Source organism: Microtus pennsylvanicus, chromosome 5 (genome assembly GCF_037038515.1).
Source record: "Microtus pennsylvanicus isolate mMicPen1 chromosome 5, mMicPen1.hap1, whole genome shotgun sequence".
Lineage (NCBI taxonomy): Eukaryota > Metazoa > Chordata > Mammalia > Rodentia > Cricetidae > Microtus > Microtus pennsylvanicus.
The window spans coordinates 139,013,898-139,036,111 of NC_134583.1; the positions used below are offsets into that span (position 1 = coordinate 139,013,898).

Below are 22,214 nucleotides of genomic sequence, written 5' to 3' on the forward strand. Positions count from 1 at the left end.
CCTTTGATACTCATACGGCCAGCTCTGCTTCTGCCCTCCTTTCTTCTCTGTGCGTTTCCTGTCTAGAATTCCATTTTGGGTATCCCTTCCTCCAGCTGTCCTGGGTGGGCAGGACACTGATCCTAGCAGTACCTGTGCTTGGCTGACTCACTGTATATCTCACCTTCGCACCCATCTGCAGGCCTTGAACACAGACATGACATTAATAGGCATAGGGATTACTGTCCCTCCTTCATCTTAACATCCACAGATTAAAATCTTTACTAGAAAAAACTAGCCCGCTTTCAGATGGAGACTGGATTGGAAGCTCTGGAACAGGAGGACAGTGACTATTCTAGAAGACAGAAAATCAGCTGGCTGTGCCCTCACCTCTCACACATAAAGCCTAAGGAACTCTCCTGAAGGGACATTCTACACTTCAGCCCCTTGGGACCAGACTGCCAATTGTGAAGAACCTGCATAAGGTGGCACTGGCTCACGTAGAACAAAACTGGCTGAATACAAACCACAAGGAAGAACCCCTTCTGCCCCAGCAACTTCTCTGGGGTTGCAAGCCCCATGTGCAAAGCCTGTGTAAACATCTCTGGTTGCACACTTGGCTTCACAGGTCACAACTGGGTATTATCAAATTGACAGAGCTCAGCTGGCCTCTCATTCCATGTCTGGGCACACTACATTTTGTTAATTATCCTCTTTTTGCCTCTGACGTAAAGGGTCGAGGTCTGGGTCAGAGTCAGTGTGGTTTCCTTTCCTTCTCATTAGTGCTATCCAGGGCCCCTGGTTAAATTCCAGTACTATTTAAAATGTTCTCTGTCTCTCTTCCCATTGCTCAAGAATTTTTCATTCTGATTTCGGTGAAGACACTTGAAAAGCCAAGAAAATGTGTGTCTAGATCTATTGAACCCAGTGAGTATTCTCCTGAGAGCCATGTCTATTTCCCGGGGGTTCTGTGTTCTTCTTTGTTATCCAAAGGAACAGCATAGGTCCCAGTGGCCTAGTCAGTAGGGCTTGTTCCTCGTTCTTTCTTGCCTTCACATCATCACCTGCTCTCAGGATTCTTATAGGTTATCCTATTCTCTGAATGCTGTACAGAAACACATCAGTTTTATCCTAAGGAGAAAATTAATTCATCCAGAACTTCATTTTTCTTTGAACCCTTCCCAGAGCACAGACACTAGAAATGGAAAAATGAAGGGAACTCTTTACTGCCTACTCAACCACTTCATCTCTAGGCATGGTTGTGCCTTGCCTCAGCTGTAGAACCACCTGTGTTGATGAGACCATCTCTCTAGCTCTCCCTGAGGACAAAGAGGCTGCCCACAGTTAGCCACCCACAGTCTTCATTGGTCTGTAACTATTGCTGTTGGGGAACTGAGTTGACCTTTAAGCTCTTGGGCTGAATCCTGTGATATGGACACAGGATGGACACTCAGGGAGTCTGTGGCTGATGATAGACTTGACTTAGACCCCAGCTGGAGAAGCATCTGACTGATCACACTGTGTCCTCTACCTCTGCTTACTCTTGACCTATCAGAATTCTCATCTGTCCTCAGGCCCCCATCCATAAGGTTCAAGAGGTCACCACCTAGAGAGTTATGTGCCTGCATTGTGGTGGAATTGTGGACTTCATATAGAATATTGTTATTTCCAAACCAGAGTCAGAGTGTTTCTTATGTAACACTCCCACCTGTGGGTCTTGGGCATAAGTATGACATCTGATGGGGGTGGGAAGTTCTGGTTGAATTTCTTTAATCTTAGAAGATTGCTTCCCCTCATTCATCACCACCTCCCAATGGTTAAAATCTTCACTGGAGTTGCCATACATGATGGTACATGCCTTTAATTCCTTCACAGAGATAGACAGGTCTCAGTTGATGCCAGCTTGGTCTACAAAGCAAGTTCCAGGACATCCAGGGATACACAGAAAAACTCTGTCTTAAAAAAAAATCAACAAACAAATCTTCACTGGAGAAAAATCTAGCCCCTTTTCAGACAGAAAGTAGCAGGGTGTTATCTTTCAGTTGCTCAAACACTCAACCACATAGAGCTCAGACTCTGGGTGTTTGAGATCTTCATGAAGTAGAAAGATGACAGGTTGGACTTATCTTCCTAGAAGCTTGGAGACTGCTGAGGCATGAACTAGACTCTGGACAGATCTCTGGAGAAGTGCCTGTGAGACTGGCCACGAACACTCTATAGTGGAGGCAAAGGAAGGTTCTGGTTTTATGGGGGCTGAAGCTTAAAGGATGTGGGAAATATCCTCATTTAAGAAAATAAATAGCAGTTGGGCATGGTGGTGCACACTTTAGCACTTTGGAGGCTGAGGCAGTAGAAGCACCATTAGTTTGAGGTCAGCCTGAAGTATAAGCAAGATCCTGCCTCATGGAGCGAGAGAGATGATTAAACTGTTATGAGTATTTGCTGCTCTTACTTAGGACCTGAGTTTGATTCTCAGCACCCACATGGTGGCTCATACCATCTTAACTCTAGTTCCAGGGAATCTGGATTCTCTCTTATAATGAGAGCACCAGACATGTACATGATACACATATATACAAGCAGGTTAAATATTCATACACATAAAATAAAATAATTCTTCAGTAAATTCTGCCTCAGAGGGGATGGACAGAAGGAGGGCGGGAGGGAGGAAGGGAGGGAGGAAGGGAGGGAGGGAGGAAGGGAAGAAGGGAGCACTATATGGGGGATACAAAGATACTTTAGTGTTTGAGAACACTTGTTACCCTTGCAGAGGGCTTGGGTTGGGTTCCCAATACCTACACGACAGCTTAAATCCATTATCTGTAACTGTAGTTCCAGGGCATCTGACACTCTCCTCGGCTCCACAGGTACCAGACATGCACACAGTGTGCATATATACTGTAGGTAAAACACTCATAAAATAAAAATAAATTTTAGCTGGGCAGTGGTATCGCATGCCTTTAGTCCTAGAAGCATGTAGATATCTGTGAGTTTGAAGCCAGCCTGGTCTACAGAGCAAGTTCCAGGAAATTCAAGATTATACAGAGAAACCCTGTATTAATAAATCTGTCTTTTTAAAAAAGAGCACACCATGTACAAAAGTAAATACTGAAAACAAAACAAGAAATCACCAAATTCCTGGAGCCATTTCTGTTTACTGGAAGTGTTTTTATAGAAATCCTGTCCACAGAAACTGGTTTTTCCTCCTCCTTTGAAATATTCTATAGCTCCTTAGGGCAGTAAATAGAGAGCTCCAAGCTTAAATCTTACTGCAGATGTTGTATGGAGGCGGCTAGTTCGTTCCCAACTGCTTAGCCACAAAATAACCACACAGAAACTGTATTAATTAAATCACTGCTTGGCTAATTGCCTCTGGCTTCCTATTGGCTAACTCTTACATCTTAATTTAACGCATTTCTAGTAATCTGTGTATTGCCATGAGGCTATGACTTACTATGTAAAGTTTCAGCATCTGTCTCCGGCAGGGCTACATGACTTCTCTCTTACTCCACCTTCTTTCTCCCAACATTCAGTTTAGTTTTCCCCACTTAGCTCTGTTCTTCCAGAGCTAAGGCTCAAAGCAGTTTCTTTATTGACCAATGGTATTCACAGCATACAGAAGGGAATCCCACATCACCTCCCCTTTTCTATTTAAATAAAAAGGAAGATTTTAACTGTAACATAGGAAAATTACATATAACAAAACAGGTATCAAGCAAGAATTATTATCAAGCAACAATATTTATATCTTCTTTAACTTTTTCATAAATATAAATTCTTCAATTCCATCAAAGACTCCAGAATGATATAATATTACCTAAGTAAACAGAAAGTGCATTGTAAGCAACTTCCAAAACTCTAGAATTTACAGAGACTTCTTGCTGTCTGGACAGTCACCCAAATTTCTTATATACCATTGGGACATCCATCTTCAGTCTACAGGCTCATAGTATCCAGCATACTTTTCCACAAAGCAGGAAATTTCAAAGACAGTTCCATCTATATTTGCAGTTTGTCAGTCACTTTCTTCTGTGTCCTACAGAATGTCTGCCAGGAACCCTGAAGAATGATCTCACCTTTAGGCAAGTTTGACAGTCATTTCTCCATGGGTCCTGCATGTCCAGTTCACACAGCATACCTTCAAGCAGTCCAGGCAAGAGCAGTTTCTTGCCCAATGACTAACAAACTCCATGAGGAGCCTCTTCAATGTCCATCAACCTCTTGAAGTAATTGGTGCTGCCAGGAGCAGATGTGTCTCGTTGTCATGAAAAGTCCTATGTTCTTAAACATTTTAAATACCATATTCTGTAGTCTTTGAAAGATTTGAAGAATGCTTATCCATCTGAAATACAACTCTGTACATCTAGAAAACCTAACTAAAATGACTACAAGCTTGACTATTGTGGATGACTGTCTATTAACCTATATTTCTTAATTATACATTACATTTTTAAATGAGCTGCACAAACACAATACCTTAATCAAGAGCAGAAATATACATTTAACAAAATTGAACTAAAATTTGTATCAATAAACCAAGATTCATACCAGTGCAAATCTCTATATCATATCCCTCTTTAAATGTAAACAAACATTTATAAATAATATTTGGGAATTTGGATATCATTCTCTCCAAAGTGCTTCCTGCTTTTTGTTGGGCAAAGTAATTTTTGAGGGGTGTTTACAGCGACTTTCAGGGGGTCTTAGTCCTTTAAACCACATTAGTCTAGAATTGATCCTCAGGTTCTCATCTTCTGTCGAAACAAAAGCAGAACCTCTTTTCTAAAGCAACATATCCTTAGACCCAAATTTTAAAGACAAGATACCTTTAAAGCATATTGTTGGTTACTTAGCTCATTCACAGTCAAAAAAAATCAAAGAAAACACAATAATATTCATAATCCAGACTCTCTATTTTCCATTTTTACGTGGCTTATTATTTTTTACTCTATTACTTTTTAATATTTATTTTATTATCTTTACTTCTTTAATGTATAACTGTCTGTACTCTGTCTCTTTAAAGACTTTGTTTTATATTTTTTCTTAACCATTTACTTCCTTTTATGACTCTTTATACTCTTTATCTTCTCTCTTCTAAGCCTATGTACATTTTTAAACACACTGTGTCTCATTTAGAGGTCTTTTATTTCTGAATCTCTCCTTATTGTACATCTGTAATCCTTTTCTGACCAGGATGACTTCTTAAAAACCTAAGCGGAATCATTGCTAGGGTTAATATGGCCCTGCCTGCTTGCTCCTCCCAGTACAACATGGCAGAAGTCCATTAGTGCCTGAGACTGCCGGGTGGGAGCCATCCTTACCACCTCAACTCTGATAACCTATGCTGGCCTATGTTGGCCTATGCTGCCACCAAGTAACTAGCAGCATGCTGCCCACAAACCCCATTTAAATGCTCAGCCTCTCGAAAAAGCCAGAGTTTGCACTGGCAGCATGGCCCAGAAAGCCACTATTTTAAAATCGTGTGGCTTTTCTTTTCTACTACTGCTGAATCAGGAAAACCTCTCTTAAAGGAGCCATCGTGTTAAGCCATGCTTAACTCTGTTTTTTTTTTTTGTTTGCCTAGAATTCCTTCCCAAAGTCTCTCAGGTTTTAAGTGGATTTTAGTTGACTACATTAGTACATCAATTTGTTGTTGGAGAGGCTGCTTGTTTGTTCCCAGTCCCAGCCCCAAAATAATCACCCAGAAACTATATCATTTGAATCACTTCTTGGCCAATAGCTTAAGCATATTTTTAGCTAGCTCTTACATCTTTTTTTTAGATCTTTTTTTCTGTATTATTATTATTACTACAAATTATCACCTCCTTCCCTCCTCTCATTCCCCCCCTCCCCTCATTCCCCCTCTCCCTCCCTTTGCAGTCCAAAGAGCAGTCAGGGTTCCCTGCCCTGTGGGAAGTCCAAGGTCCTCCCCCCTCTATCCAGGTCTAGGAAGGTGAGCATCCAAACAGACTAGGTTCCCACAAAGCCAGTACATGCAGTAGAATCAAAACCCAGTGCCATTGTTCTTGGCTTCTCAGTCAGCCCTCCTTATCAGCCACGTTCAGAGAGTCCAGTTTGATCACATGCTCCATCAGTCCGAGTCCAGCTGGCCTGGTGAGTTCCTGTTAGATCAGCCCCACTGTCACAGTGGGTGGGTGCACCTCTCACGATCCTGACTTCCTTGTTCATGTTCTCCCACCTTCTGCTCCTCATTTGGACCTTGGGAGCTCAGTCAAGTGCTCCAATGTGGGTCTCTGTCTCTATCTCCATCTATTGCCAGATGAAGGTTCTATGGTGATATGTAAGATATTCATCAGTATGGCTATAGAATAGGGCCAGTTCAGGTGCCCTGTCCTCAGCTGCTCAAGGAACAAGCTGGGGACATCTCCTTGGACACCTGGGAACCCCTCTAGAGTCCATTCTCTTGCCAACCCTCAAATGGCTCCCTTAATTAAGATATATACTTCCCTGCTCCCATATCCACTCTTCCTCCATCCCAACTGTCCCATTCTCCCAAGCTCTCCCCTCTTACATCTTAATTTAACCCATTTGTATTGATCTGTATATTGCCACATGTCTGTGGCTTACTGGCAAAGTTTTGACATGTCTCTGGCAGTGGCTCCATGACTTCTCTCTGACTCCGCCTCCTTTCTCCCAGGATTCAGTTTAGTTTTCCTCATCTAGCTCTGTTTTACCCTATCATGGCTCAAGACAATTTCTTTATTAACCAATGGTATTCATAGCATACAGAGGGGAATCCCACATCACTGCAGGTGCTCCTGTTCCTGGTTGGAGACTCCTCTTTGGCAAGCAATGAAGTTTTTCCCTTAGCACTTCAGAAGCATGATAAAGGAAAGTTACCTTTCTAGACTTCCTCTGAGTGATTGATAGCTACTAAGGCACCATCGTGTTGCTCAGGACTTGGCAGCTGACCTGCAGGGTTGACCTTGGGGATCCTGAGTGAGAAGAGAGATATTTCTGCTATGAACTACTGGATATCAACCTTAGACCCAGTGTGGAGGGTATTTTGCTTGTGAGCCATACTGATTTATTTCTCCCCAGTGACCTAGAAAACAAAACCTTTTACTCTCTTTTGATCTGTTCTTGTTTGGGGTTTGTGGATTGTATCTCCTGCATGACCAAAGGCAGAGAGGAACTGCCCCAGATGGACAGGTGGCAGCAGCTCTAATATAGGACCCCGAGGTTTTAATAAAAAAAGGTGAAAGAGTGGCATACTTTCTTCTGTCAGCCAGGCCTTACATCACCTAAGCAAGGCTATGCTCTCCATGGGCTGCAGTCTAGCAACCTTCCCCCTGTCTTTTGATTGTGGTTTGACAGCATGTGCAGTTTTGAGCCAGGAGTCTAGGCTTGTAACTGGTCCTCATTATATGCTCCTGCCACTCTCTGCTTTCTTCACCCAGGTCTCCTGTTCTAGCAAATGACAGGGTGGTATCTTCCAGTTGCTCAAAGGGGAAATTATTAAAAAGCTTTGGGAAGGGACTCCTTGTATGAACAGATGAACCCATAGTAGATATGGTGCTACCTTGACTGGGCTTGAGAGCACCTGGACCCAAGAAATGTCTCCCAAAAGCAACTGCGTCTTTTCTGGCCTTCAGCCACAAGTATCTGTCTGAAATTCCCCCTGATTTTCTATTTAGTTCTAAGAAAATTGTCCCTAGCTTGTCACCAAAGCAGAGATAGATCAGATGACTCCACGAAGCTAACTTCTGGAGTCTGAAGAAGGATTCTTTTTTCAAAAAATGTAGTGTCATACTTGGAACCTAGGACCTTGCAGGTAACAAGCAACACTACCACTGGATAACTCATAGCCTAAACACATATGTGTACATACCTTTATTTAACAAGCATATTAAGCACCTTCTGTGTTCTGAACTTCATCCATTTGTTTCAGCAAGTAGAGTTGAGAGATTTCAGATTTGAAATTTAGGTAGACCTGAATCAAGGGTCAAGTCCACCATTTCCTGAATATTTAGTCTCTTAGGAAATACTCCATTTTGGGAAACTGGAGTGAAATACCAACCTATTTTCCCCCAGCTCTCTAAGTCTCAGCATATATGCCTATGTCCCTGGAGCCATGAATTACACTTTACATCATACTTTCCAAGAGAAGCAGAAGTATAAATGATAGGAAACTCACAGGGAGGGTCTAGGACATTGTGGCCTCTGCTCAGCACCAGCGACTGTCAAGCCAGCCCTCTCCCCTGGTGCCCATAGCCTCTGCCTTCGATCCTGGGTCCTGCTGGGTGTCTGATTGCCATTCCTTCCCTACTCCTATTGCCAGGCTTCCTGTAGCTGATACAAATCCCCTCATGTAAATGGGCATTCAGGATATATTTGTAGGACTGTTCATTCCTTATTCCCCTCCCCGAGGAAAAACAAGGATCCTCAGAACATCTGCCTTCACCCATGTCCAGCAGGACAAGCCAAACCTTTTGTAAAATTAGAAAGAGGGGAACCCCTGAGGACTCCTTTGTTCTAGAATCTTGCCTTTCTGCTGTTTCGCTTTTCCTGAGAAAGTTGGAGATTGCAAATAGTTTACATACAGAATGTCAGCTGCCCACATATGAAAATATACACATCATTAAGACCTAAGTACTTGCGTCTGGAGATAGAGCAGACAGTCTCCCCAGCTGACCTTTTGTCCACTGGCAGAACCACTTCTAATGAGCATTAAATTCCTCAGGGGGATGTTTTGTATGTTGAAGCAAAACATATGTTGGACATTAGCTTGTGTGCATGCATGCATGTCTGTTCACCTGCACATGTATGCACTACACGTGACAGGACCATATAAGCAACATTGATCAAAATATGAATAATATGCTATGTTTCCTTTTCCAACATCCATGGTTTGCTCTTTGAGGTCATAGTCACGGTTTTACATGCTACTTAGGAAGAAGCTTGGTGTCCTTCACCTCCTGCCGCTGTTTAGGGATGGGGCTCTCTGGTCAAGTTGCCAAGGTTTGAATCTTAGTTTTTAAACCTCAGTTGTGTGACCTTAGGCAAATCACTTAACTTCTGAGCTGTCTCTGTATCTGTAAACTAGAGATGTCAATAACAGAACTTGCCTTGAGAGGTTGGACAAGACCACACTGGACAGCCTCATACCTGGCTTGTGGTAAGGAGGTGTTCATCGTGCAACTGCCATGAGGACAGCGATTATGGCTGTTACCATTGGGAGGTGAGGTAAGGCAGAAGGCCCTAGTTGCTAAGAGGATTCTTTTGGCTGTGGGTCCTGAAGCATCTCTTGTGTCGTGGGTACCATGATGGGTGAAGAAGGGTTCTGTCCATGGGAGCAAGCAAGGGCCCAGTGGCTGGAATTCCAAAGTTTACTAAGGACATGTCCAGAGCATTGGGAGAGAGGCCAGAAAGGGGAAGCAGGTCTGGAAGGGTATTTGAGGGACAGCTCTAAGAAGTTCATGACTTGATCCTGAAGGCAGCAAGGATCATAGGAATTGTGTTATGTGGTAAAACTGCTTTGAGTGTTATGATGTCAAACCAATAGGGAAGTGATTAGAAGAATTTATGAGGCAACTCCTGGGAGAGACTTCTGGAAAGCAGAATGATGACGTGGAGATGGAGAGATTTTAGGATCCAAGATGACTAGGAATGTAAAATGCAGACAACCTGGTTTTGAGTGGAGCTGATGAGGTCAAAGCTGTGTCTTCCCCATGGAACTGGACCAGAACTTATAAGGTTCAAGTCCACAACTGACTCAGATGCTCCTTATCTCTCCAATAAGCAACATCAGAGCACTAGGGGCCTTTTCTCTCAGTTTTCCTATCTGTGCCATGATGAGTCGAAAAGTGATCACCTAAGGATCCTCCTTCAAGGGTTCTTTCTAAATATCTCACCCAATTTATAGGGTGTATATTTCCAAGATGGCTCAAAGGGGATGCAGAGGACTGTCGATGACCACTGAGGAGCTATGTGAGTGGAGGAGCCTGAAGGTCCAAGTAAACCTGCTTGTGTAACTGATCCACTTTTCACTTCAACTTCTTGAAATACTTTGATGCAGAGACAAAGCTTTGGTTATGAGAGCCCAAGATATTTGGGCTTTTTCTGGTGTGAAAAAAATGCAATCTTTTTCTTCTTTCTGTTACACAGGGTCTCTAGGAATAGTTGACACCATTGAGGTCATCAGTGGCTCCACTTTAAAGATGTCTTCTACAGGCTCATGACTCTGTGGTCTCCACCTACCCACTATTCTTTTTATAAGTCTGCATTTTCTAGACAGGTCTTACTATGTAACTTTGGGCCTTCAGCAAGAACTCTCTCTTCATCCCCTACATCCTCTGTCTCCCTCGAGGCCCTGCTCTTATCTTAAACTACTCAAGGTTTCCTTCCCGAATTGATCAGTTATTCTTCCGTTTCACTGTTGTAGTAAAGGCTATACTACTGGGTGAAAGTCATCTAGGCTGACTGTTTCAACTGTTCCCCTCTGGCCTCCCCACACTTGAGGACAGAAAGCTGGCCCTGTGGTGTGCCCTGGCCTTCTCCCTCTCATTGGGAAGCAGTACTGAAGGGGCTCAATAGTGCCATCTTGTGGACCAACTGCTTAATTGATGGCTGAATTGGCAAAGGCTGATCGGTTTCGACTCCATCTCTCCAACAGTGAGCTTGTAAGCATCAGCAGAGGCCTTGTGTGTTGAGGTGATGTATACATGCTTCGTGGTGTGATTGCTGGCCTTGTCCCAGGACAGACCCATGCCTCCTCTGCCCTCCTCAGTCTGCCTCCGTCCCCCAAATTCCTAGGCTTATTTCTTTTATGAGTTCAGTACTGAAGGCTCTGTGACACTGCAGGACTCTGGAGGACCAAGCGTTGTACAGTGCTGTTCCCAGGAGAAAGATTGCAACTTTTCACATACAAGACACTAAGCCACCCCAACCAAGCTTATACTTACTCTGTATCCATTTCATTACCTATACAGCTTCAGGATCCCCCAAATCTTTCATTCAACCAGACCACTACCTCAACCATCTCCTCTACACATTCCAAGGCCTGCTCTGCTTCAGAATGGCGTGGAGGATTATTTTTTTAAATGTGTGACAGTGCCTAGGAAAACTCTTACATGAATTTTTTCTTTCTTTCTGCATGGAGAGGTGTGTTCTGGTAAACTTAGACTTCAAGAACTGCTAGGATCCCCAAGAACAAGAAGAGGAAGCCTCTGGGAGAGTAATGAACAAGGCAAAAAAGGCAGTGAAGAACATAGCAGGAGGTTCCCAGGAGAGTTGCGCCCTGATGTGGTGTCTTCTGTCTGACTTTTCTGGCAGACTCAGGGTTCCAGTCTAGATCTCTCTTTTCTTGGAATCACTGGAAAGAGGATTTGGTTTGAATCACTTAATTTCTTTTAGTTGAACCAGAAGCTGAATTTAAACCCATAGTTATTAAACCAAAACATTATTATCTGTCTATTCTGTGGCTATCCTGCCAGGGCTCTTTGCCTGTGGGCAGCCAATCCCAAGTAAGAGAATTGCCTGATGTTATGTGCATAAATGGGTTACCTTTAGACTCATGGCAGTCCTGCTGTCCCTGAGAAAAGAACCCTGTTGGATACTTTCACCTACAAGTAAAGGCTGAAGAGGGGGTGAAGAGGCTTCAGGCTAGGTTCTGTTTTGTCTCTGACTTCATCTTCCCAAAAGTCTTTTGAGATGAGTCCAGCCCATTTTGGTCTTTTCTTCCTGTGAACTTACAGGCTGCTGGCAGACCTTACAGTGTCTTGCTCTCTACACTAGCAGATAGAGGAGGGGACCAGATGACCATTACTTCCAGTCAGATCTCAACCAAAAGTAATCCAACTTGGGTTCAAATTTCTTCTCTACCCCTTCTTGACTGCATTATCTTGGGAAAATTACTTAACCTTTCTGAACTTTCATCTTCTGCAAGATGATGACATAGTAGTCCCTATCTCATAGAACCACAGTGTATATTAAATAGTAATGTGTGCCAGGCGTTCCATTCATTATTGAGCAAGATTGGGTGTTAGTGTATGTAAAACATGGTAATAGACTTTTTTTTATTGCTTTCCAATATTAGATCTGTTAGTAACTTTCATTTGTTAGTAAAGAAAGATCAGGGGCTAAGAAAATGTGAAGCCATCAAGTTCTGGTTTTAGTTCATTTTGTGTAATCACCATATGTAACCAAGGGACATTGGGACTTTTCTGGTAGGGTGTCTGTCACCTTATGGCATGTCATTTGTATGGAGAAAAACAATTGAGGTCAATACCACACTGGCTTTAACTTTTTCTCTCCTACTTTCCCCATGCCAGTTGCCAGTTGGGCTAATAAGGAATAAGCTGGGTCTTGTGTAGGTGAAAAACAGATAGACTCTGGTGCCTAGTACAGACAGTTTGTCAACTTGGGCCCCTCCTCTGTGAAGCTAAAGAATGGCTTCCTTCTTCCCCACAACTCCCACATCCAGCGTCTCTCACACTAAGATCAAGATCAGACCCTGACCCAAGGCATTTTGTGATTGACACTTATGCAGTGAGCAGCCATCTGCCAGGCATAGAACCCACCTTCCCAACCCAGGTGGCCTACCAGCCAGCCCTCTTTCTCCTGAGTAAGATTTGCCTACAGCTATTGACCTGTAATTTCATTGCCTGCAGTTACTGGCTCTGAAGAGACTAAACTGCCAGAATCCCCCAACCAAATTTATCTTCTTCTTAGGGGGAAACTTTGAAAAATTCTTGAATTTTCAAAGTTCAAAGAAGCCTTCATCATCTCTGGAGTACCTTTTTCCAGAGAAAGAGATGGAGCCACAGGATGGCTAAGGTCAGGCCCCTGACTCCAGTAGGAGAGTAGACATCTTCTCTTTGGGATACAATCTTAAGTTCTTAGGGCAGAGAATGGGAAGAGGACAGGAATAGATCAGGCAGAGTTCACAGAAGGCAGAGGGAACTGCTACCACCTAAGACAGCTCATGGTGGAAAATGTGCTCTTGGTGAAAATGCCTTTACAGCCACACCACAGGCCACCTCCACCAGGGCTGGGGCCTCTCCAGCCAGCTGAGGAGGGAGTCCCCAAGGGGGGTGAGCCCACACAGAGGGCAGGTCTGGGAAAGAAGAAATAGATTTCAGCATTTGAAACCATGAGGAACAGAAAGTCAGCCACTTCCTTTATTCAGTAGGGATGTACTAGATGCTACCCCCCCCCCCGGATCAGCTTCCTGTAGGCACTGCCTGATGGACCTTAGCTTGTGTCCCAGCCCTATAGCTACATCTCTGTAGCTGGGAGAAAAATCAAACTATTCATAATTCACATTGCATTTTTTTTTTGGATTCCGTTTGTTGCAGTTTTCTAAAAATTTCCCTGTGATTTACTAAAATTCCACTTGAAGTTCAGATGGTGTGTCAAGTCCTGGGAGGTGGTTGGCAAGGGTGAATGGCAGAGAGGGAATGGGTGAAGCCGGGGAAACAAGACTCTGAGATGCAAAGAGCCTTCCATGAAGTCACATAGAGGGAAATCTCACACTACGTCTGGGCTCATTCACTGCCGTCCATTTTAGAAACCTCTCTGCCACACTAAACACTGTCCATGCATTGTAGGCCAATTGTGCTAACTTAATGCTACTAGGTAGGGGTCTGCTAACTTAATGCTACTAGGTAGGGGTCTTTTATTCTTTCATAGTGTTTGTATGTGTGTGTAGTGGGCGCAGACAGAGGGCAGGCAGCCAAATGTTGAGACAGTTATCTACATCTTTGTACCATCACCTGGCATCTGGCTTGTCTTTGACCCTGTATCTATGAGGCAGTTCCAGCCACCCTGTTCCTCCCTCCTCACTGACAACAATCCTTTTCTTCTTCTAGTCCCCACTCTTTATCGCCCAAGTTGGCCAGGACCTGGTCTCCCAGACAGAGACGAAGCTCCTGCAGAGGCCTTGCAAGGAACTCTTCTCTGCTTGTGCTCAGTAAGTGTTCTACCCATCAGGGTCCTCCCACCTGGGAGAGTCCTTGCCTGCTGTGGGATAATGCTATTGTACATTTTAAAGGTTTGTCACTTGTATTTGTTTAATAAAATACTGACTGGCCAGTGGCCAGGCTGAAAGTATAGGCAGAGAGAACACTAAGAGAATTCTGGATAGAGGAAAGGAGAGAATCAGTCACCACCCAGATGCAGAGGAAGCAAGATGATAATGCTTCACTGAGAAAAGGTTATCAAGCCACGTGGCTAAACATAGACAAGAATTATGGGTTAATTTAAATTGTAAGAGCTAATTAATAATAAGCCTGAGATAATAGTCCAAACAGTTTATAATTAATATAAACCTCTGTGTGTTTCTTTGGAACTGAATGGCAGGGGGACCAGGTAGAACAGAAATTTCTGTCTACACTTGCTTACTTGGGCAAACCTGTGCCTACCTGGGCTGACCCTTATCTATCTGGACAGACTCCTACCTATGTAGGCAAATCTTTTTCCTCCTTGAAAGATAGTGTTTTTTCTTCTAGACCAAACCCAAAGCCTGGGTTCTTGGGGACTGTATCCCACTCTGTCTTTTTCCACCTATGAATCATAGCCCCTTCTCTACCTCAGCAAGTCAGCATTTATTCTCACTTCAGCTCATGGTCTCCTCAGAGAACTCCTCCTGAGTTGTAATTTAATATAGCTCATCTCTGAGATTGTTGACTTAATGTTTGTGATTTACCGTTTTATGTTCCCATTTGTGTATTTACCCCATACTCCCTGCCTTACTACAGGACCTGAAACAATTGCTTGCAAGGTCAATCCAATTAAGCAACCATTTGAAGAACAAACAGGCCTCTGGCCAGATGTAGAGCATCCATTGCAAGGCTTGGGTTGTTTGCATTCTAAAGGCAGTAACCCACTAGACTCTGTCTAGCTCCTTCAAGGTGGAAATTATAACAGGTTCATCTTTTTGTCACTCTGGACTAGGTCTGTTCATGATTACTTGAAGGGAGACCCCTTCCATGAGTACCTGGACAGCATGTACTTCGATCGTTTTCTGCAGTGGAAATGGTTAGAAAGGTGAGTACCATGCACTCATCAGGTGGAAGTGTGCAAGTGTGAGGGGTAGGGTAGAGTTCATCTGTATGGTAATTCATACAGAGATAAGATACCTTCTGTAAACTCCTGGTGATAATCAACTTGACCACTCTCCTTCCACTAATGTTTTGGGTAGTCTTGAAATGCTATGGACTTATGAAAGAAAGTATTAACTGGGTTGTGCCCCCATACACATCAACTTGTTTATGCCTCTTTGGTTCTCTGTTTTTCTCTATTGTATACTGTGTTGTCTCTCTCTCCCTCTCTCATTCTGAAGATCAAACCCTGCATCTGCTAAATATATGCTGACTATACCCCCAGCCCCCAGTCTTAGGATTTTGTGCTACCTTCCCTAAAGAATGAATAGCTTCGAACATAAAACTCTGTGTACTTTTGGCAGTACACTCTCAAAAGGCACTGATTGTAATCTGTGAGGGGCTTGCTCAATTGCCCTCCAAAACAGCCACCTCCAGTTTCTAGCCCTGCCAGTGCCTGAGCCCCTGCTCCTTATATTCTGCACTGTTCTCATGTTTTCCTCCCACTAGTGAGCAGCGGGGTATCTTTACTCGTTATTTTCCCCTCACTAATTATAAGTGAGATTGGGCATCTGCCTAGTTTGTTTGCTGCCCAAGTCTCTTCAAAGTTCTCTCATGGGTAACTCTCTCTTGGGCACATGTAGCCTCTCTGTGACTGACAAGAAAGCAAAAGTCATGAAAGGGACATGATTCATCTTGTCTCTGACTAGGCCAGTCAATTCTGAGGGGCTAGGAGAAATATTCCAGCCTCATTTTATGACTAGCAGAGTTTATACCTGGCTTAAAGCATTCCTGGATAGACTGGGAATGGAAGTGTCCCCTCAGGTCAGGAGTCCCTTCCACAGAAGCTTGGTATCCCGGGGTATGCTCCACACTCAGAGAAGGAAGCCATATTATTCTATGGACTGTACTGTACAGCACTCACTGGCCAAGTCCCTCACAGATAGTTAAAGGCTGTGGGCCAGGAGCCATCTCAAGGCCCCAGAGAAGACCTGCCTTCTATGCATACTTCAGAACGCTCATCATGAAAGCAACCTGCTTAAAGCCATTATTTTTCTATCCTGACCAGTGAGAATGACCTGACCAGGTCTCAACTTTGTTCATGGCAGCACTGGGATCCAAGCCTTCAACATACAAACCTTGGGGACACAGTTTTGCATTCAAACAATGACAGCACTCACAAGCAAGGCACATCTAGCTATAGGTGTGGTCAGCTTGAAGATCCCCAGAACATCCCTGTTCTTTATTACAAATAATGACATCTACTACAAAAGCAACTTATGAGAAGCTTTGGTATGGATACATTTTCCTTCTCATTAAATCCATTTTATTGAAGATGGAAGGCCTAGAGAGTTTGGTGGGTTGGCTCTAGGCTACACAGCAAAGAACTGGCGAAGGCCAGAATCTGAATACAAAGTCTTTCAAGCCCTTGGTTCTCATTATACCCAGCAGTCCAATTCTAATTGATTCTTGGCTGAGGCCACTGGCTTTCTTTTTATTTATCTGCACTAGCTTCATGAAATGGACATTTTGATTACTACAAAGTTAAGAATATACCCTTTGGAAGGTACTAAGTTCTTAGAGCCAATAAGATAGGATCCTAGATTAGGAATGCCCCACATCACTGATGACACCCCACCTCTCTAATGTTTCCCCCTCAATCATGACATATTTAAACTGTGTTACTGGAATATTAAGGGGAATTTTTCCCTCCCAGGGTTAACCAAGAATTTCCTAGGAAATTGCAGAACAATCATTTTATAGTAGAGGACCTCTACAATAGTGGTGACTGACTGTTTATTCTCCATACATTGTAAATGGTTATACCAATATAAACTTTTCTGCCCTTATGTAGTGGTTGTAGGAAAGGCTTCTTGCCCTGTGTCAGATGCTAGCTCTTCTCTGTACACCTGAGATGCCTTAGTGCTAAGTAGGAAGCCAGGTACTGAGGGTTTCTGTGACATGGTGCCTTGTCAGTCCTCCTCCTCAAATGGATCCAGTTCTTTGACCCAGTTCAGTCTCCTCTAGCCCCTGTTCTGCTCAGGAATTTTATAGGGCATGGAGCGTGTGTGTGTGTGTGTGTGAGAGAGAGAGAGAGAGAGAGAGAGAGAGAGAGAGAGAGAGAGAGAGAGAAAGAGAGAGAGAGAATAGCTCTTGTGCTCCAAGAGGTGGTTTCCCATTTTACATTGATAAGTCCTTGCCAACCAGGACAGGGATAAAAACAAGCTTTTCACCCTGGAGTTCTTGGCAAAAGCTAGAGTATTTTATTTGTCATCTATTTGGGAACTGGGAAGCTGAAGACAGAAAATGATGGGTATTTTATCACCACTTCTTTGGCCATTCATGGTATTCTAGTGTCCTGGATGGATGGAAATATAGCAAAGCAGTCCCTGTGAAGGAAAGTTTAAGAGCTGACGATCACAGAGTACCTGAAACAGACCTATAACTAGCAACATTCGCTCTAAGCAAGGTGCACTCACTCATGAGTGCCCAGAATAGCCAAGTATGGGCACCTGCTGGACAAACTGAGCTCTACAGGTATAGGGAGATCTGTATGTTCCTATGTGGCCTCTGCCACACACACACACTCACACACACACACACACACACACACACACACACACACTCACGTACACACACATACCATATGAAGCAGAGTTCCCTTTTAGGTCTGGCCACAGACTGTAAGTTTGGGAGAGAGCAAAGGGATGTTGTCAGTGGAAGGGCAGCAACTAGGGAGCCTTTAGTTGCGTGGGCTGCACTGAGTTCCTCCAGAGAGAAGTCCTGACTCAACTTGGTTAAGCCCTGTGGGCTTATTCTTCCAAACCTTCTCTCTGTCCTTCTGAGCAAGCCAGGGTGGCTCATCCCCTAGCTGCCCAGGATCGGGAGCCAAAGATCTGAGTCTCTAGTACAGCCTCAGAGGAAGGCATTGCATGTCCTTGGCTTGTTCCTTGCCAGCCACCTTATCTGTTTTTTATGGGTCTTAGATCTTACCTTCAGGACATCAATGTCAGATTCTTGATATTTTTCAGGCAACCAGTGACCAAAAATACTTTCCGGCAGTACCGGGTGCTGGGCAAAGGTGGCTTTGGAGAGGTGAGTGAAAATCTTCGTTAAAGGGTCTGGCCTCTGCTCCCTTTCCTCACCCCTTTTAGATCAGTAGTGCTTTTAGAAGGATCTACTTGTTCTGCCCTAGCCCTCTGCTAGCAGAGAGGTCTGGTAGCAAGGGGTCTGGCCTGGACGCGGACATATTTGTGAGAGAGAAAGGAGAGTAACAAGAGACTTCACTGCCCTGTGAGGGCAGGTGAAGTGGAGGTTCTTTCCATAACCTCAAGTGGGAGCTTCAAGGAAAGGATGGGTCCCCTGGGTTATGTTTGAGGATGTATGAAGGCACTGAACAACCTTGGCCAATGAGGGGTCCACGTGATACTGCTAGTATATCTTGTTTCAGGAATAGAGATTTAATAATACTATGTGGTCTTCTCAATATTTGAGGTCAGCCTTGTTTCCATTTTGGAGCCAAGGAAAACTGTTCAGAAAAGACTGGTGACTTAGGCAAGGTCATACAACCAGTAAAGAAAGAACTGGTGCTAAACTCTCAATGCTCTTCCCGTTTCTCTGAGTTGTAAAGTTAGGGTTCGTGAAGGTCTTCTTTCACTATACTCCCAAAACAAGCTCTTCTAGCTGGCAGGAAAAAATTCACTTGTACCTGATGTGGGGATCAGGGGTAGCACTTGAAGCCTCAGCCGGTCACCTGACTTTATGCTGTGGTCATTTCAGTACCTTCAAGGCCAAGAGCCTTCTCAGGGGAGGAGGCGTCTTAGAGCTAGTTCATGAAGACAGAGTTCAGGCAGCACTGGGTACAGAGCCAGATGTCCTGAACTCCAACAACCACAGGTCACACCTGCTGGCTTTGGACCCACCAGTTCCAGCTCCAGAGACCTGACATCCTGGCCTTGGAGTTGGGTAAACCACTTTAGTATCCTATGACCTTAGTGTATTCTTCTACTGCAGGTCTGTGCCTGCCAGGTTCGGGCCACAGGTAAAATGTATGCTTGCAAACGCTTAGAGAAGAAGAGGATCAAAAAGAGGAAAGGAGAGTCCATGGCACTCAATGAGAAGCAGATTCTTGAGAAAGTCAACAGCCAGTTTGTGGTGAGTGTTCAGGGCCCAGTCACAGGCCCACTCTTGTGGTGACTGGGACTTCCTTCCCTTGCTAGGAATGATGGTCCTCCAATGCAGCGAGTCCCCACTTCTGGGATCCCTGTTCTCCAAGGCCACCTTATACACCCCTCAGTGAACAAAACAAGATTACTATCGACTCAAACAAGGATCTCTGGGTTCTATGGATGCTGTTGTCTGGTTTTACTGTGGTGGAGACCATCCTGGTGGAGTTTCCTAGAGAGGTGCTATTTTGTTTGTATGCCTCCAGGTCAGTCTAGACAAGACTCTGCCCAAGTAATAAATTAGCCCTAACTTTAATTAGCTAGACACAACAAAAGCTTATCTTTCAGGCACATCAAGTCCAGTCAGATTGACCCACCCTCTTCACTTACTGACTACCCTAACCAAACCCAGGAAAGAATGCTGAGGGGTCTCTGTTGGGACCTTTCACTATCCCTGCTTGATTAGTATTCCATGCTTCCGCTGGTCACAGCTGTCATCTCAGGATGAGGCAGAAGAGGCTGGGGAGTATGGAGGTATATGGCTATTTGGTAAGCTCTAAATGTTTCTTCTACATGTTATTATAAAAACTAAAATATGTGAGAGGTAAAATTCAAGTGGCACAAAAAGATATACAATAAATACAAATAACTCCCTCTATGGGTAATCATTCCATGCATACTTTATTCATATATAGGCTTTATTATTTTTTAGCTAACAGGACTATCCTATACATATTATACTATGATAGTTTTTACCCTGAAGTTGACTTTTTTCTCCTCTGTCTAGACCAACAGCTTAGCCATTCCCTTAAAAAACAAAACAAAACAAAACTATTCATCTCTGCTTTGGGTTTTTTGTTTTTGTTTTTTTCTTTATTATTATTATTTTTTTATTACTTTAAAAAATACCAATCCAAATTCCCACTTCCTCCCCTCCCAGTCCCTTCCCACTCCTTCCACACACACCCCCATCCCACTCCAATCTTAAGAGAGGGCAAGGCACTCTGCCCTGTGGAAAGTCCAAGGCCCTCCCCACTACATCCAGGTTGAGCAAGGTATACATTCAAAGAGAATAGGATCCCAAAAAGTCAGTACATGAAGCAGAGACAAATCCCAGTGCCCCTCAGTCTGCCCCAACTGTCAACCACATTCAGAGGTACTAGTTTGATCTCATGCTTGTTCATTCCCAGTCCAGTTGGAGTTGGTGAGCTCCCATTAGCTCAGGCACATTGTCTCAGTGGGTGAACCCCTTATGGTCCTGACTTCCTTGCTCATACTCTCCATCCTTCCGCTCTTCAACTGGACCTTGGGAGCTCAGTCCAGTGCTCCGATGTGGGTCTCTGCCTCTGTTTCCATCTGTTGTTAGACGAAGATTCTATGGTGATATATAACATAATCATCAGTTTTACTACAGGGCAAAGCCAGTTCAGGCACCCTCTCCTCTATTGCTTAGGGTCTTAGCTGGGGTCATCCTTGTGGATTCTGGGAATTTTTCTAGAGCCAGACTTCTTGCTAACCCCAAAATGGCTCCCTCAATTAAGATATCTCTTTCCTTTCTCTCATATCTATGCTTCCTCCATCTCAACTATTCTTTTCCCTCAAGCTCTCCCCAATATTCCCCTTCTCCTCTCCACTTCCCCTTCTTCTCTTCTTTCTACCCCTTGCTCCCTTGCTCCCAAATTTTGTCAGGCAATCTTGTCTGCTTCCAATTTCCAGGTGGATCTATATATGTTTTTCTTTGGGTTCACCTTATTACTTAGCTTCTCATGAACTATAGGCTCAATGTCCTTTGTTTATGGCTAGAATCCACTAATGAGTGAGTACATACCATATTTGTATTTTTGGGTCTGGATTATCTCACTCAGGATAGTGTTTTCTACTTCCATCTATTTTATGCAAAATTCAAGATGTCATTGTTTTTTACCGCTGAGTAGTACTCTAATATGTATATAGTCCACACTTTCTTTATCCATTCTACCATTGAGGGGCATCTAGGTTGTTTCCAGGTTCTGACTATTACAACTAATGTTGCTATGAACATAGTTGAACAAATGCTTTTGTAGTATGGTTGGGCATCTCTTGGGTATATTCCCAAGAGTGGTATTGCTAGATCTTGAGGAAGGTTGACTCCCAATTTTCTGAGAAACTACCACACTGATTTCCAAAGTGGTTGCACAAGTTTGCATTCCCACCAACAATGGATGATCCTTACTCCACATCCTCTCCAGCATAAGCTATCATCACAGACCCAGACATGGCCATCAGCAGCAGTTCATTCCCGGACATCATCACTGCCCTGGTGGCAGCATAGGCCACTTAGATCAGTATGGACCCAGTGGCAGCAAGGCCCTCGGACACCAACGTGGTTTCAATGGCTATCCAGACTCTGGGCTTCCGCATAGCCCTTGGTGGTAACAGGAGCCATGGACATCAACTTAGACCCTTACTGCTGCTGGGCCATGGACCCAGACATGCCATAAGCAGCATCCTGGGCCCAGACAACACCATGGCCTTGTGTGACAGCATAGGCCACCCAGATCAGCATGGCCCCACTGGCAGCATAGCCCTCAGACACCAACATTGCTATGGGTTGTGGCCTAGTCCTGGACGTCTATGTGAACTTTGGTGTTACTATGTGCCATGAACATCAACACATACCCTGGCTGTGTTAGGACCATGGACCCAGACATAGTTTTTTGGTAGCAGCCCAGGACTGGATGTCACTATGGCCTCAGTTGGCAATGCAGGCCACCCAAATTGGCATGGTTCCAGGTGGCAGCCCAGACCCCTGGCATCGGCATGGCCGATGTTATCAGGTGCCATGGGCATCAGCACAGACCCTGCCTGTGGCATCTTGATGCTGCTCAGTGGAACCCTTATCTGTGACAGGGGTGCTGGTGGGTCCTACTCTGAAAAGCATGGTATGTCTGACAAGCCTGGGCTGGCACATCTTCAAGGTCCATTGGTTTTGATGGCCCCACCTTCCTTAAGTGGGTTCCATCCACTA

General features: G+C 44.2%; 1 protein-coding gene across 2 annotated transcripts in view; it reads left to right on the top strand.

Annotated features, from left to right (window-relative positions):
- The window catches only part of Grk5 (G protein-coupled receptor kinase 5), a 206,795-nt gene that overhangs the window by 158,553 nt on the left and 26,028 nt on the right, over positions 1-22,214 (top strand). For both annotated transcript variants that reach the window (XM_075974572.1, XM_075974573.1), the window contains 4 exons: positions 13,812-13,912; positions 14,896-14,988; positions 18,074-18,137; positions 19,056-19,196. In XM_075974572.1, coding sequence (XP_075830687.1) covers positions 13,812-13,912; positions 14,896-14,988; positions 18,074-18,137; positions 19,056-19,196 — 399 coding nt within the window. The remainder of the gene's footprint in view (positions 1-13,811; positions 13,913-14,895; positions 14,989-18,073; positions 18,138-19,055; positions 19,197-22,214) is intronic.